At 37.3% G+C, this 16,358-nt stretch overlaps 1 protein-coding gene across 1 annotated transcript; it reads left to right on the forward strand.

The window, feature by feature from the left end:
• The first annotated feature begins 2,950 nt into the window (after window positions 1-2,950).
• On the forward strand, window positions 2,951-4,943 carry LOC122749354 (V-type proton ATPase catalytic subunit A-like). Its single transcript, XM_043995690.1, is given in 1 exon segment — window positions 2,951-4,943. A coding segment is annotated over 1 exon segment (1,854 nt). The 5' UTR covers window positions 2,951-3,006; the 3' UTR covers window positions 4,861-4,943.
• Window positions 4,944-16,358: the final 11,415 nt, after the last annotated feature.

The following is a 16,358-nucleotide window of genomic DNA, read 5'->3' on the forward strand; positions in this document are numbered from 1 at the left end:
GCAAGTCAGCAGGAGCTGCGGGCCACAGCCAAACAACTGAGGCCCCTGGAACCTGGCTCAAAAATCTGGTGGCCAAGAAGGACAGTGGAAAAACCTACCTGCACCGGCCGAGAGGGCCATGAATGGGTCAGGCAGGATCAGACGCCGAGATTGGGCGCTTGGCTGGCCCAGCGCAATCAGACAGGAAGTGCAAGGCGGGGGATCTCCACACACCATTAAAGACCTCAGAGTAAAAAGCCGGTCACACAGCACCTATACCCCTGCACAAGAAGCCCAAAACAGGGACCCTGGTGCCCCCAGAGCAGACCTTAACTTAAAAAATAAATAAATAAGCTGCAATAATGAGTAAGAAGCAAAAAAGAGCCCTCTCCATTGAGAGCTTCTGTATCAATAGGGAAGAAGCCAACACAAACTCAGATGAGGACAATTGCCTCAAATTGCCTACATCTGTAGCCTCAAAAGGGAAGGTGAATTGGTCTCAAGAACAAAAAGCCTTCCTGGAAGAGCTCAAAAAGGATTTTAAAAACCAATTGAGAGAGGTAGAAGAAAAAATGGGGAGAGGAATGAAAGCAAAACAAGAAAATTATGAAAAAAGAATCAGCAGCTTGGAAAAGGAAGCACATAATTTCACTGAAGAAAACAAAGCCTTAAAAAATTCATTTGGGCAAATGGAAAAAAAGGTGCATAATCTCATTGAAGAAAAGACTTCCTTAAAAAATTCACTTGGCCAGGGCAGCTAGATGGCGCAGTGGATAGAGCACTGGCCATGGATTCAGGAGTACCTGAGTTCAAATCCGGCCTCAGACACTTAACACTTACTAGCTGTGTGACCCTGGGCAAGTCACTTAACCCCAATTGCCTTCCTTAAAAAAAAAAATTTAAAAAAAATTCACTTGGCCAAATGGAAAAAAAGGTGCATAATCTCACTGAAGAAAACAATGCCTTAAAAATTAAAATGGGACAGTTGGAAGATAAGGAATCCATGAGACACCGGGAATCAGTCAAACAGAATAAAAAAAAATGAAAAAATAGAAGAAAATGTGAAATACCTCACTGGAAAAACAACTGATCTGGAAAACAGATCCAGGAGAGACAATTTGAGAATCATTGGACTGCCTGAAAGCCATGACCAGAAAAAGAATCTAGACACCATACTCCAGGAAATTATTAAGGAGAACTGCCCTGATATCATAGAATCAGAGGATAAAATCATCATTGAAAGAATCCACCAATCACCTCCTGAAAGAGACCCCAAAAGGAAAACTCCAAGGAATATTGTAGCCAATTTCCAGAATTATCAGGTGAAGGAGAAAATACTCCAAGCAGCCAGAAAGAAGCAATTTAAATATCATGGAGCCACAGTCAGGATTGCTCAGGACCTGGCAGCTTCAACATTAAAGGACCAGAAGGCTTGGAATACGATATTCCGGAAGGCAAAGGAGCTTGGATTGCAGCCAAGAATCTATTACCCAGCAAAAATGTGCAATTTCTTTCAGGGGAAAAGATGGACATTTAATGACATTGGGGACTTTCAATCTTTCCTGGTGAAAAGACCAGAACTAAATAGAAAATTCGATCTCAAGAGAAGTTTAAAAAGGTAAACAGAGGGGGGAAAAAGGTTACCCTATTAGGTCAAACTGTGTATATCCCTACACAGGAAGATAATACTCATAACTCTTAAAAACTGTAAATGTATTTGGGCAGAGAGAAGAACTTTACATAGAGGGTATAAATATAAATTGTCTTTGATGTGATGATACAAAAAAGAATTAAGGGGTTAAAAAGGGAGTCTATGGGGAGGAGAGGAAAGAGGAGGTGGAATGGGATGAATTATATCATATAAAGAGGTGAAAAAAAACCTATTACAATAGAGGGAAAGAAAGGAGGGGGGAACATTGTTTCAACCCTATTCTCATTAGATTTGATTCAAAGAGGGAATAACATATACGTTCATTGGGATAAAGAAACTTAACTCATTCTTTAGGGAAGCAAAAGGGAAAGGGAAAGGAGGGGGCCTGATAGAAGGGAGGACAAAAGCAAGGGAGAAAAGGGTAAAGAAAAGAGAGGGGGGTGATAAAAAGAGAGGGCAGATCGGGGGAGGCAGGGGTAAGAAGTAAAACGTCGGTGAGAAGGAATAGGGTGAAAGAAGGGGGTAAAAGTACAAAGGGGGTAAATAGAATGGAGGGGAATAGACAGTCAGTAATAATAACTGTGAATGTGAATGGGATGAACTCTGCTATAAAACGGAAGCGAACTGCAGAGTGGATTAAAAACCAGAATCCTACAATATGCTGTTTACAAGAAACACATTTGAAGCAGAGAGATACAGAGTAAAGGTAAAAGGCTGGAGCAGAATATATTATGCCTCAGCTAAAGTAAAAAAAGCAGGGGTAGCAATCCTTATCTCAGACAAAGTGCAGCCAAAAATAGATCTCATTAAAAGAGATAAGGAAGGAAATTACATCTTGCTTAAAGGTACTATAGATAATGAAGTAATATCAATATTAAATATGTATGTGCCAAGTGGTATAGCATCCAAGTTCTTAGAGGAGAAGTTAAATGAGTTATAAGAGGAATTAGACAGTAATACTATACTAGTGGGGGATCTGAATGTCCCCCTCTTAGAATTCGATAAATCTATCCGAAAAATAAATAAGAAAGAAGGGAAAGAGGTGAATAGATTACTAGAAAAGTTAGACATGATAGATGTCTGGAGAAAATTGAATGGGGATAGAAAGGAATATACCTTTTTCTCAGCAGTACATGGCACATTTTCAAAAATTGACCATGTATTAGGGCACAAAAACATCATAGTCAAATGTAGAAAGGAAGAAATAGTAAATGCATCCTTTTCAGATCATGATGCAATAAAAATTACATATAAGAAAGAGCCAGGGAGCTGCTGGAGTCACGGAGATCCGCAGTGACAGAGCTGAAGGGCTTCCTTTCCCCAGTCGCTTGCACACAGTCTTTGGCAGCTTGCGCCGTAGTAGGTAAATTAACAAGATGGATTTCTCCCAACTACCCAAAATTCATGATGAAGATCAGGAAAGTGAATTTGGCTACGTATATGGAGTCTCAGGACCTGTGGTCACTGCCTGTAACATGTCCGGTGCAGCTATGTATGAACTGGTAAGAGTGGGCCATAGTGAACTGGTGGGAGAGATTATTCGGTTGGAAGGTGAGATGGCCACTATCCAGGTGTATGAAGAAACCTCTGGTGTATCTGTTGGTGATCCAGTACTCCAGACTGGCAAACCCCTCTCTGTGGAGCTAGGTCCTGGCATAATGGAAGCCATTTTTGATGGCATTCAGAGACCTTTGTCGGACATCAGCCATCAGACTCAAAGCATTTACATTCCCAGAGGAGTCAACGTATCTGCTCTTAGCAGAGATATCAAATGGGATTTTATACCTTATAAAAACCTTCGGGTTGGCAGTCATATCACTGGTGGTGATATTTATGGATTAGTAAATGAGAACTCCCTCATCAAACACAAACTTATGCTGCCACCCCATAACCGAGGTACAGTGACATACATTGCCCCACCTGGCAACTATAATACCTCAGATGTTGTCTTGGAACTTGAATTTGAGGGAGTAAAAGAGAAGTTCACCATGGTCCAAGGGTGGCCTGTCCGTCAAGTCCGTCCTGTCACTGAGAAGCTGCCTGCCAATCACCCTCTGTTAACTGGCCAGCGAGTACTTGATGCCCTTTTCCCATGTGTACAAAGAAGAACTACCGCTATCCCTGGTGCTTTTGGCTGTGGAAAAACTGTGATATCACAGTCTTTATCCAAGTATTCAAACAGTGATGTGATCATCTATGTGGGTTGTGGAGAAAGAGGAAATGAAATGTCTGAAGTACTCAGAGACTTCCCAGAGTTAACAATGGAAGTTGATGGGAAGTTAGAGTCTATAATGAAGAGAACAGCTTTGGTGGCTAACACCTCCAACATGCCTGTCACTGCTAGAGAAGCTTCTATTTACACTGGAATTACTCTGTCTGAATACTTCCATGACATGGGCTACAATGTCAGTATGATGGCTGATTCTACATCTCGATGGGCAGAAGCCTGTAGAGAAATTTCCGGTCGCTTAGCTGAAATGCCTGCTGACAGTGGTTATCCTGCATATCTTGGTGCCCGTTTAGCCTCTTTTTATGAGCGAGCTGGCCGAGTAAAATGTCTTGGAAACCCAGAAAGAGAAGGCAGCGTCAGCATTGTAGGAGCTGTTTCTCCCCCTGGTTGTGATTTCTCTGATCCTGTCACATCTGCCACTCTTGGTATTGTCCAGGTGTTCTGGGGCTTAGATAAGAAACTAGCTCAGCGTAAGCACTTCCCTTCAGTAAACTGGCTGATCAGCTACAGCAAGTATATGCGTGCCTTGGATGAGTACTATGACAAGCATTTTACAGAGTTTGTTCCTCTGAGGACCAAGGCTAAGGAGATCCTGCAGGAAGAATAGGATCTGGCAAAGATTGTACAGTTTGTGGGCAAGGCTTCTTTAGCAGAAACAGATAAAATTACCCTGGAGGTAGCAAAACTTATCAAAGATGACTTCCTGCAGCAAAATGGATATACTCCTTATAACAGGTTCTGCCCATTCTACAAGACTGTAGGCATGCTCTCCAATATGATTGCGTTTTATGATATGGCACGCAGAGCTATTGAAACAACTGCCCAGAGTGATAATAAAATCACATGGTCCATTATCCAAGAACAGAAGGGAGATATTCTCTATAAACTGTCCTCAATGAAATTCAAGGATCCAGTAAAAGATGGTGAAGCCAAGATCAAGGCTGACTATGCTCAACTTCTTGAAGATATGCAGAATGCATTCCGAAGTCTGGAAGACTAGAACTGTGATTTCTTCTCTTCTCCTCTCCCTCGACCAGCTCACGTGTTCTTATCTCTTTAAATTCTATATCCCTTCCCCTTTGCTTCCTCATTGTGCATCATTGAGACCAGTATGTGTGTGTGTATGAGTGTGTGACTAATTATTCATTTTCTTGTTCATATTTGGTGGGTCTTACATAAAACAAACATTCCTTGGGAAAAAAAAAAAGAAAGAGCCAGGGAAAAGTAGAATGAAAATCAATTGGAAACTGTAATGATTGGAATAACGCCACCTGCTGGATACTTACTGTAGAGGAGTTCTGCCCATGAAGGGAAGGTCTTTGAGGGCAAGACCAGGAGTCAGGAAGTGACGCGGGCTAGTGGGAGGAGGAAGGAAGAGACTGGCGCTCAGTCTCGCTCTCTTTCCTTTGGACGCTGGCGGAGAAGGGAGCTAGAAATGTGCTCTCCCTTTAATAGATAGGAATCTAGGCCTTTTTCTCTCTCTTTACCAAATTCTTATTCTCCTTAATAAATGCTTAAAAGTCTAACTCTTGCTAAAGCTTATAATTTATTGGCGACCACTCATTAGATATTTTAGACAGTTTAGCTAGAATTTTACCACTTAACAAAACTAAATAATTTCATTCTAAAGAATGAATGGGCCAAACAAGAAATCATAGAAACAATCAATAATTATATCCAAGAGAATGATAATAATGAGACAACATACCAAAATCTATGGGATGCAGCCAAAGCAGTGCTTAGGGGGAAAATTTATAGCTCTAAATGCTTACAGGAATAAAAAAGAGAAAGAGGAGATTAATGAATTGGGCATGCAACTTAAAAAGCTAGAAAAAGAACAAATTAGAAATCCCCAATTACACACTAAATTAGAGATCCTGAAAATTAAAGGAGAAATTAATAAGATTGACAGCAAAAAAACTATAGAATTAATCAATAAAACTAAGAGCTGGTTTTATGAAAAAACCAATAAAATAGATAAAATATTGGTTAATTTGATTTAAAAAAAGAAAGAAGAAAACCAAATTACCAGTATCAAAAATAAAAAGGGTGATGTTACCACCAATGAAGTGGAAATTAAATCAATAATTAGGAACTATTTTGCCCAACTGTATGCCAATAAATTTGACAATCTAAATGAAATGGATGAATATTTACAAAAATACGTTTGTATTTTTTTTGCCCAGGTTAACTGAAGAAGAAATAAAATCCTTAAATAAACCCATATTAGAAAAAGAAATTGAACAAGCCATTAATGAACTCCCTAAGAAAAAATCCCCAGGGCCAGATGGGTTTACGGGTGAATTTTACCAAACACTTAAAGAACAATTAATTCCAATATTATACAAATTATTTGGAAAAATAGGTGAAGAAAGGAGTTCAACCAAATTCGTTTTATGACACAAATATGGTGGTGATACCCAAACCAGGCAAAGCAAAAACAGAGAAAGAAAATTATAGACCAATCTCCCTAATGAATATTGATGCTAAAATCTTAAATAAGATATTAGCAAGGAGATTACAGCAAGTGATCACCAGGATAATACACTATGACCAGGTAGGATTTATACCAGGAATGTAGGGCTGGTTCAACATTAGGGAAACTATTAACATGATCAACCACATCAATAAGAAAACCAACCAAAATCATATGATTATCTCAATAGATGCAGAGAAAGCTTTTGACAAAGTACAATACCCATTCCTAATAAAAACACTAGAGAGTTTAGGAATAGGTGGAGCTTTCCTTAGAATAATAAACAGTATCTACCTAAAGCCATCAGCAAGTATTATATGCAATGGAGAGAAATTAGAGGCCTTCCCAATAAGATCAGGGGTGAAACAGGGATGTCCATTATCACCCCTATTATTTAATATTGTACTAGAAATGTTAGCTTTAGCAATCAGAGAAGAGAAAGGAATTAAAGGAATTAGAATAGGCAAGGAGGAAACAAAACTATCACTCTTTGCAGATGATATGATTGTATACTTAAAGAATCCTAGAGAATCAACTCAAAAATTACTTGAAACAATTAACAACTTTAGCAAAGTAGCAGGATATAAAATAAATCCACATAAATCATCAGCATTTCTATACATGACCAACAAAGTCTAGCAGCAAGAGATAGAAAGAGAAATTCCATTTAAAGTAACGGTAGATAATATAAAATACTTGGGAGTCTACTTGCCAAGACAAACCCAGGAACTCTATGAACACAACTACCAAACACTCTTCACACAAATCAAATCAGATCTAAATAATTGGAAAGATAACTATTGCTCATGGATAGGCAGAGCTAATATAGTAAAAATGATAATACTGCCTAAATTAATTTACTTATTCAGTGCCATACCAATCAGACTACCTAAAAATTATTTTATAGAGCTAGAAAAAATAATAAGAAAATTCATCTGGAAAAACAAAAAATCAAGAATATCCAGGGAAATAATGAAAAAAAAATTCACAGGAAGGTGGGTTAGCGGTACCAAACCTGGAGCTTTACTATAAAGCGTCAGTGGTCAAAACTATCTGGTACTGGCTAAAAAATAGAGTGGTTGATCAATGGAATAGGCTAGGCTCAGGAAATGCAGTAGTAAATGACACTAGTAATGTAGTGTTTGATAAACCCAAAGACTCCAGCTTCTGGGATAGGAACTCAATATTTGACAAAAACTGCTGGGAAAACTGGAAGATAGTATGGCAGAAATTAGGCATAGACCAACATCTTACACCTTATACTAAAATAAGGTCAAAATGGATACACGATTTAGACATAAGAGGTGATACCATAGGTAAATTAGGAGAGAAAGGAATAGTCTACCTATTAGATCTTTGGAAAGGAAAACAGTTTATGACCAAACAAGAGATAGAGTATATTATAAAATGCAAAATGGATGATTTTGATTATATTAAATTAAAAAAATTTTGTACAAACAGAAGCAATGCATCCAAAATTAGAAGGGAGGCAGAAAGCTGGGAAACAATTTTTGAGGCCAGTACTTCTGATAAAGGCCTCATCTCTAAAATATATAGGGAACTCAATCAAATTTATAAGAATCCAAGTCATTCCCCAATTGAGAAATGGTCAAAGGATATGAACAGGCAGTTTTCTGATGAAGAAACCAAAGCTATCTATTCCCATATGAAAAAATGCTCTAAATCTCTAATGATTAGAGAGATGCAAATTAAAACAACTCTGAGGTACCACCTGACACCTATCAGATTGGCTAAAATGACAAAAAAGGAAAATAATAAATGTTGGAGAAGCTGTGGGAAAATTGGAACACTAATTCATCGTTGGTGGAGCTGTGAACTGATCCAACCATTCTGGAGAGCAATTTGGAATTATGCCCAAAGGGCGATAAAGCTGTGCATACCCTTTGACCCAGCAATACCACTTTTAGGTCTTTTTCCCAAAGAAATCATGGAAAGGGGAATGGGACCCACATGTACAAAAATATTTATAGCTGCTCTTTATGTGGTAGCAAGGAATTAGAAATTGAGGGGGTGCCCATCAATTGGGAAATGGCTGGACAAGTTGTGGTATATGAATACAATGGAATACTATTGTGCTGTAAGAAATGATGAGCAGGAGGAGTTCAGAGAAACCTGGAGGGTCTTACATGAGCTGATGATGAGTGAGATGAGCAGAACCAGAAGAACATTGTACACAGTATCATCAACATTGAGTGTTGATCTACTGTGATGGACTATATTCCTCTCACCAATGCAATGGTACAGAAGAGTTCCAGGGAACTCATGATAGAAGAAGATCTCCAAATCCAAGGGAAAAAAAAAAAAAGAACCATGGAGTATAGATGCTGAATGAACCATACTATTTCTTTTGTTTTTGGTGCTGGTGTGTTTTTTTTCTATTTTGAGGTTTTTCATCATTGCTCTGATTTTTTCTCTTATAACAGGACTAATGCAGAAATAGGATTAATGTTATTATGTGTATATATATGTGTGTGTATAGATATATATATGTATATGTATATAGATATAGATATAACCTATATCAGATTACCTGCTGTCTAGGGGAGGGGTGAGGGAGGGGAGGGAGGGAGAAAAATCTGAAATTGTAAAGCTTGTATAAACAAAAGTTGAGAACTATCTTTACATGTAATGGAAAAAATAAAATACCTTATATGTAAAATTAAATTAAATTAAAAAGTGAGGAAAAAAAGCATAGGAATTAATGGACCTTTCTTAAAGTGATAAGTAATATCTGTCTAAAATGAAAAGCAAGCATTTTCTATAATGGGATAAGCTAGTAGTTTTTCCTATAAAATAGTGAAGCAAGAAATTCATTATCATCATTACTATTTGGTATTGTACTAGAAATGCTAGCTATTGCAATGAGACAAGAAAAAATTGAAGGAATAAGTATAAGCAATGAGGAAATGAAACTGTTAGGTTTTGCAGATAATATGATATTATACTTAGAAAATCCCAGAGAATCACCTAAAAAAAAAACTACCTGAAAAACAAAAAACAAAAAAAACCATTGACTTTCCTGGGGCAGCTAGGTGGTGCACTGGATAGAACACCAGCCCTGGAGTCAGGAGGACCTGAGTTCAAATCCAACCTCAGACACTTAACACTTACAGGCTGTGTGACCCTGGGCAAGTCACTTAACCCCAATTGCCTCACCAACCCCCTCCCCCAAAAAACCCAAAAAAACTACCTGAAATTATTAACAACTTTAGCAAAGTTGCAGGATATAAACTAACCCACATAAATGATCAGCATTTCTACATATTACCAACAAAGTCCAACCACAAGAGATAGAAAGAAAAATTCCACTTAAAATAAGTATAGACAATATAAAATACTTGAGAGTCTACCTGCCAAGACAAACCCAGGAACTCTATGAACACAGTAATATAATAAAATATTTTCATATCAATAAAGTTAGATCTAAACCATTAGAAAAATGTTGATTGCTCATAGGTAGACTGAGCCAATATAATAAAAATGACAATTCTACCTCAATTAATCTATTCAGTGCTGTACCAATCAAACTATCAAAAATTATTTTATAGAGCTAGAAAAAAAATAACAAAAATCTGGAAGAGCAAAAGTTCAAGGACATCAATGGAATCAATGAAGAAAATGTGAAAGAAGGTCTGGCTATACCAGATCTCAAACTGTATCATAAAGCAGTAATTATCAAAACAATCTGGTACTAAGAAATAGAATGGTGGATCAGTGGAATAGATTAGCTACAAATTACATAATAGTAAGTGACCATAGTAATTTAGTATTTGGTAAATCCAAAGATCCAAGTTTTTGGAACAAAAACTCATTATTTGGAAAAACTGCTGGGAAAACTGGAAAACAGTATGACTGAAACTAGGTATAGACCAACATCTCTCACTATATATCAAGATAAGGTCAAAATGGGTACATGATTTACACAAAAAAGGTGATACCATAAAGCAAAGTAAGAGAGCATGGAATAGCTTATCTGTCAGATTTATGGACAGGGGAAGAATTTAGGACCAAAGAAGATATAGAGAGCATTACAAAATGTAAAATAGATAATTTTGATTATATGAAATTAAAAAGTTTTTCACAAACACAATGAATGCAACCAAAACTATAAGGAAAGCAGAAAAATGGGGGAAAGAAATTTTTCAACAATTATTTCTGATAAAGGGCTCATTTCTCAAATATATAGAGAACTGAACCAAATTTATAAAAGTAATCTACTTTTTTTTTTAAGTGAGGCAATTGGGGTTAAGTGACTTGCCCAGGGTCACACAGCTAGTAAGTGTCTGAGGCTGTATTTGAACTTGGGTACTCCTGACTCCAGGGCAGGTGCTCTATCCACTGTGCCACCTAGCTGCCCCAATAGTCTAGTTTTTGATAAACCCAAAGAGCTAGTTCCTAGCTATTGGGGCAAAACTCACCGTTTGACCAAAAAAAAAAAACCCCTATTGGGAAAAATGAAACCATTCTAGCAGAAAATAGACATAAACTAACATTTCACACCATATAAAAATAAGCCTATAATGGATACATGATTTAGACATAAAGGGAAATATCATAAGCAAATTGGTGGACAGAAGGAATTACCTGTCAAATCTTTGGATAAGGGAAGAATTTGAGATAGAGAGGTTCACAGGAGGTAAAATGGATAATTTTGATTACCTAAAATTTAAAGTTTGTGCACTAACACAATAATGCTTCTAAAATTAAGAGAAAAGCAGGAAACTGGGGGGAAATTTTTTTGATGTTAGTCTATTTCTAGAGCTTCCACATTTTTCCTTTTTAAAATTTTATTTACAAAAACATTTATTATCTCTTCCTTCACACTGACCCACCACATCATAATTTTTTTTAAATCCCTTACAACAAACAAGCATTGTTCATCAAAACAAATTATCATTTTGGCAATATTATAAATGTATCTCATCCTGTGTTTTATGTCCTTTACTTCCCTGGCAAGAGATGAATAACCTCATTCATTTTCAATGTTCTGTACTTATGGATTATGATTGAATTAATCAGAGATCTAAATTCTTTCTTTTTTTAAAAAATTTTTAAAGCACAGAGGCTTTTTAAAAAAATTCCAAATTCTCTCACTCCTCCCACCAACTTTTTCACTCATTGAGAAAGCAAGAAAAACAGACTCCTTGATAAATATGTATAGTCATGCAAAGCAATTTTCAGCATTATCCATGTTCTTTAAAAAGCAATTTAAAAAGGAGAAAAACATACTTCAATCTGTACTCTGAACTCATTGGTTCTCTATCTAGGAGTATAGTATGTTTCATTCATTGTGTGTCTTTTGGAATTGTGGTGGGTCATTGTGTTGATGGTAGTTACTAATTTTTTCAAAGTTAATTATCTTGAGGTAGGTAGGTGGCACAATGGATAGAGCACTGGACCTGGAGTCAGGAGGATCTGAGTTCAAATCTGGCCTCAGACAATTGACACTTACTAGCTGTGTGACCCTGGGCAAGTGACTTAAACCCCAATTGCCTGACCAAACAACAACAACAACAACAACAACAAAAAACAAAGTTAATTATCTTTATGCTACTGCTATTATTGTGTAGGTTATTCTGCTGGTTCTACTAATTTCATTTTGCATCAGTTCATACAAGTTATTTTTTCATATAAATATCTTATTATTGTCCAGTTACATGTAGAGAGAATTTTCAATTTTTTTTTTTTTTGCGGGGCAATGGGGGTTAAGTGACTTGCCCAGGGTTACACAGCTAGTAAGTATCAAGTGTCTGAGGCCGGATTTGAACTCAGGGACTCCTGAATCCCGGGCCAGTGCTTTATCCACTGCACCACCTAGCCACCCCAACATTTGTTTTTATAAGATTTCTTGTTTCAAAATTTTCTCCCTCCCTCCCCTCCCTCCCCCCACCTCCCCAAGACGGTAAGTATTCTAATATAGGTTATATATGTATAATCACATTAAACATATTTCTGCATTAATCATGTAATGAGAAAAGAATCTGAGCAAAAAGGGAAAACCTCAAAAAAAGAAAAACAACAAAAAAAAACCAATAGAAATAGTATGGTTCAATCTGTATCAATCTGTTCTTTTTTTCTTCTGGGTTTGGAGAGCATTTTCCATCATGAGTCCTTTGGAACTCTTGTACCAGTGTATTGCTTTTTGTTTTGTTTTGTTTTGTTTTTAATGAGGCAATTGGGGTTAAGTGACTTGCCCAGGGTCACACAGCTAGTAAGTGTTAAGTGTCTGAAGCCAGATTTGAACTCAGGGACTCCTGACTCTAGGGCCGGTGCTCTATCCACTGCGCCACCTAGCTGCCCCCCAGTGTATTGCTTAGAAGAATCAAGTCTATCACAGTTGATCAACACACAATGTTGTTGATACTGTGTACAATGTTCTCCTGGTTCTGCTCATCTCACTCATCATCAAGTCCTTCCAGGTTTCTCTGAACTCCTATTACTCATCATTTCTTACAGCACAATAGTATTCTATTACATTCATATACCACAACTTGTTCAGCCATTCTCCAATTGATGGGCATCTCCTCAATTTCCAATTCTTTGACACCACAAAAAGAGCAGCTATAAATATATTTTGTACATGTGGGTAGTTTTCTCATGTTTGTCAAAACCCACCACTTTCCTCTTAAAGCACAACAATATTCCATCACATTCACATACCATAACTAATTCTTCAATTAAGGAACTTCCCCTTAGTTTCCAATTCTTTGCCATCAAAAAAAATAAAAAGCTCCTATTAAGATATGGGTAATTTCCCTCTTTCTTGATCTAGGGTATAGAACTAGTACCAGTATTGCTCAAAATTGCTTTCGAAAATGATTGGATTAGTTCACTTAAAGAGAGAAACAAATTATATTGTTTAAAGATATTGAAGAAATTTAAAAAAATAATCATCAATAGCAAAAAATTTTGCACCAAATGTCATAGTATATAAACTCACAAAGTTAACTAAACAGTAAAAAGATGTAAATGAAGTATCAAAAAGTGTAGCTTTCCTTAATGTTTCTCTCTTGGAGCTGGACAAATCTGACACAAAGCTAAAAAGGGATAATATAGAACTAAACACACCATGTGGGAAATTAGATCTAAGAGATATTTGGTGTCTTGCAAATATGTACATTAAAGAATATATATGTATAAATGTATGTCATGTTACATTTACAAAAATAGAACATTAGAGTACAGAGAAAATATAAGCAAGCAGAAAAAATGCTAATCATCTTCTTAAATCATAGCTTAAAACATAATACAGAAAATAACATTGAATAACGAGTCAAAAACACATTTAAAAATATACATAAAGAGAATTTTAACAGTGATAGTTGTTAGTCATTTTAGTTGTGTCCAACTCCTTTTGACCCCATTTGGGATTTTCTTGGTAAAGATACTGGGGTGGTTTGCCATATCCTTCTCTAGCACTTTTTATATAGATGAGGAAACTGAGGCAAACAGGGTTAAGTGACTTTCCTGGAGTCACACACCTGGTAAATTTCTGAGGCCAGATTTGAACTCAGAAAAAATAATCTTCCTGACTTCAGACCTGGCACTGTATCCACTGTGTCACCTAACAGTGATACAGTATGCCAAAATTTGAGATGCAGCTAAAGCAGTTCTCTTAAGAAGCATTACAATCCTTGAAAACATACATGATCAAAATAGAAAAAATTGGGATCAATTAACTGAGTAGGTAATCTAAGAAACTTGAAAATCAATAAGTAAATAAACCTAAATAATCACAGAGAGGAATGATTGAAAATTAGAGTAGAAATAGATATTTTAGGAAATAAAAAGGCTCCTCAAATAATAATTAAAACTAAAATCCATTTCTTTGAAAGCACCAGTAAAATTGATAAACATTTAACTAATCTAATGGAAGAAAGACCAAGAAAAATTAAGTGAAAATTTTACATGGGAATTTTATCAGCCATTTAAAAAACAATTCCTATGCTATATTTTCCCCCCCAAAAATGAAAAAGAAACATCCCTAGCAAATTCCTTTTAGGAAACAAAAATGATCCTAATGCCTACACAAGAGAATAATAAAGGAAAGAACAGGAATTATATACCAGTATCAATAATATAATGAAAATGTTCCACAAAAATCTATTTTCCTTCCATTTTTCCCCCTGTTCCTGTACTTTTTTTTTTTAATTTAAATTTGTGGGTCAATGAGGGTTAAGTGATGTGCCCAGGGTCACACAGCTAAGTGTCAAATGTCTAAAGTCGAATTTGAACTCAGATCCTCCTGAATCCAAGGCCAGTGCTTTATCCATTGCACCTCCTAGCTTCCTCGCCCCACCCCCACCCCCACCCCTGTTCAACTCCTTCTAATTTTATTTTTAAAACTGCTTCATTTCTCCCAACCAGTCTTGGAATCCATTAGGCTAAGACTTTTTTTCTTCTGCTTTCTTTTTAACTATTGTTAATTTGCTCTTTTCTGTGTTTGCCTCTTCATCATCTCTTTTTTTTTGATTTTTTGTTTTTTTGCAGGGCAATGAGGGTTAAGTGACTTGCCCAGGGTCACACAGCTAGTAAGTGTCAAGTGTCTGAGGCCGGATTTGAACTCAGGTACTCCTGAATCCAGGGCCAGTGCTTTACCACTGCACCATCTAGCTGCCCTTTCATCATCTCTTTATCCAACATATTTCTTCATTGTTTTCTGTTTCCTTCTGCTTACTCATATTTCTTTTTTTTTGCTTTGAATAGAATTTTATTCTCCAAAATATATGTAAAAACAAATTTTAACATCAATTTTTAAAAACTTTGGTTTCAACTTCTCTTCCTCCCTCCATTCCCACCCCCCACCCACAAGAACTTCAGCAATTCAAAATAAGTTATACATGAGGGGCGGAGCCAAGATGGCGGAAGAAAGGCAGTGAGCTCATAGGAAAATGCCCAGAGCAGCAAAACTCACAGAAGAATGTGCTGAAATCATCTTCTAACCAAGAACGGCTTGGAAAGTCAGAAGGAGGGAGCTGCTGTGCTGATACAGGAGTTGGGCCCAACCCCACAGTCACCCTGACACAGATCCAGTCTCAGGGAGTCCTCACCAGAGAAGGAGACCCCCAGAGCCTCTGAATCAGCTGAAGCACCAGTGTCATCTGAACTAAGCTCACAGTCTGGTGAGTGGGCTGAGCCCTGGGCAGGGGAGAGACTACAGGGGTTTATGCTGGTGCTAAGGCAGAACTTGGATTTTACACCCCTACTGAGAACCAGGTGGTAGGCTCCAGTAGAAGTGGCCCAGGTGGGGGAGGGGCACAGGCTCCTTGGAGCTAACAACCACAACACACAAAGCTGGTTGATTGGCAAGTTGGTCTGGGGTCATCTAAGGACCAGGGAACAGGCCAGGTGAGTGAAGACCCTGATCCTCCTTAAATCATACCACCTGGGACTTCTTAAGCTTGGGATACTGCAGCCTGGAAACAGTGCCCCACTTTAAGGAACTAAAAGTCTAGTTAAAGAAAGGCAAGATGAGGTGACAGAGAAAGGTGAGGACCATAGAAAGTTTCTTCAGTAACAAGGAAGACCAAGGGGCACCCTCAGAGGAAGATGTCAACATCAGGGCCCCTATATCTAAAGCTTCCAAGAAAAATATGAATTGGTCTCAGGCCATAGAGGTGCTCAAAAAGGACTTTGAAGATAAAATTAGAGAGGTAGAGGAAAAAATGGAAAGAGAAATGAGGGTGATGCAGGAAAGACATGAGAAAAAAGTCAACAGCTTGAAAAGTCAAATGGAAAAAGAGGTACAAAAGCTCTCTGAGGAAAATAATTGCCTAAGAATTAGGATTGAACAAATGGAAGCCAGTGACTTTATGAGAAACCAAGACACAATAAAGCAAATCCAAATGAATAAAAAAATAGAGGGCAATGTGAAATATCTTCTGGGAAAAACTGCTGACCTGGAAAATAGGTCCAGGAGAGATCATTTGAAAATTATTGGTCTACCTGAAAACCATGATCAAGGAAAGAGCTTAAACACCATCTTCCAAGATATTCTCAGG

The sequence above is a fragment of the Dromiciops gliroides genome, chromosome 3 (assembly GCF_019393635.1).
Source record: "Dromiciops gliroides isolate mDroGli1 chromosome 3, mDroGli1.pri, whole genome shotgun sequence".
NCBI lineage: Eukaryota > Metazoa > Chordata > Mammalia > Microbiotheria > Microbiotheriidae > Dromiciops > Dromiciops gliroides.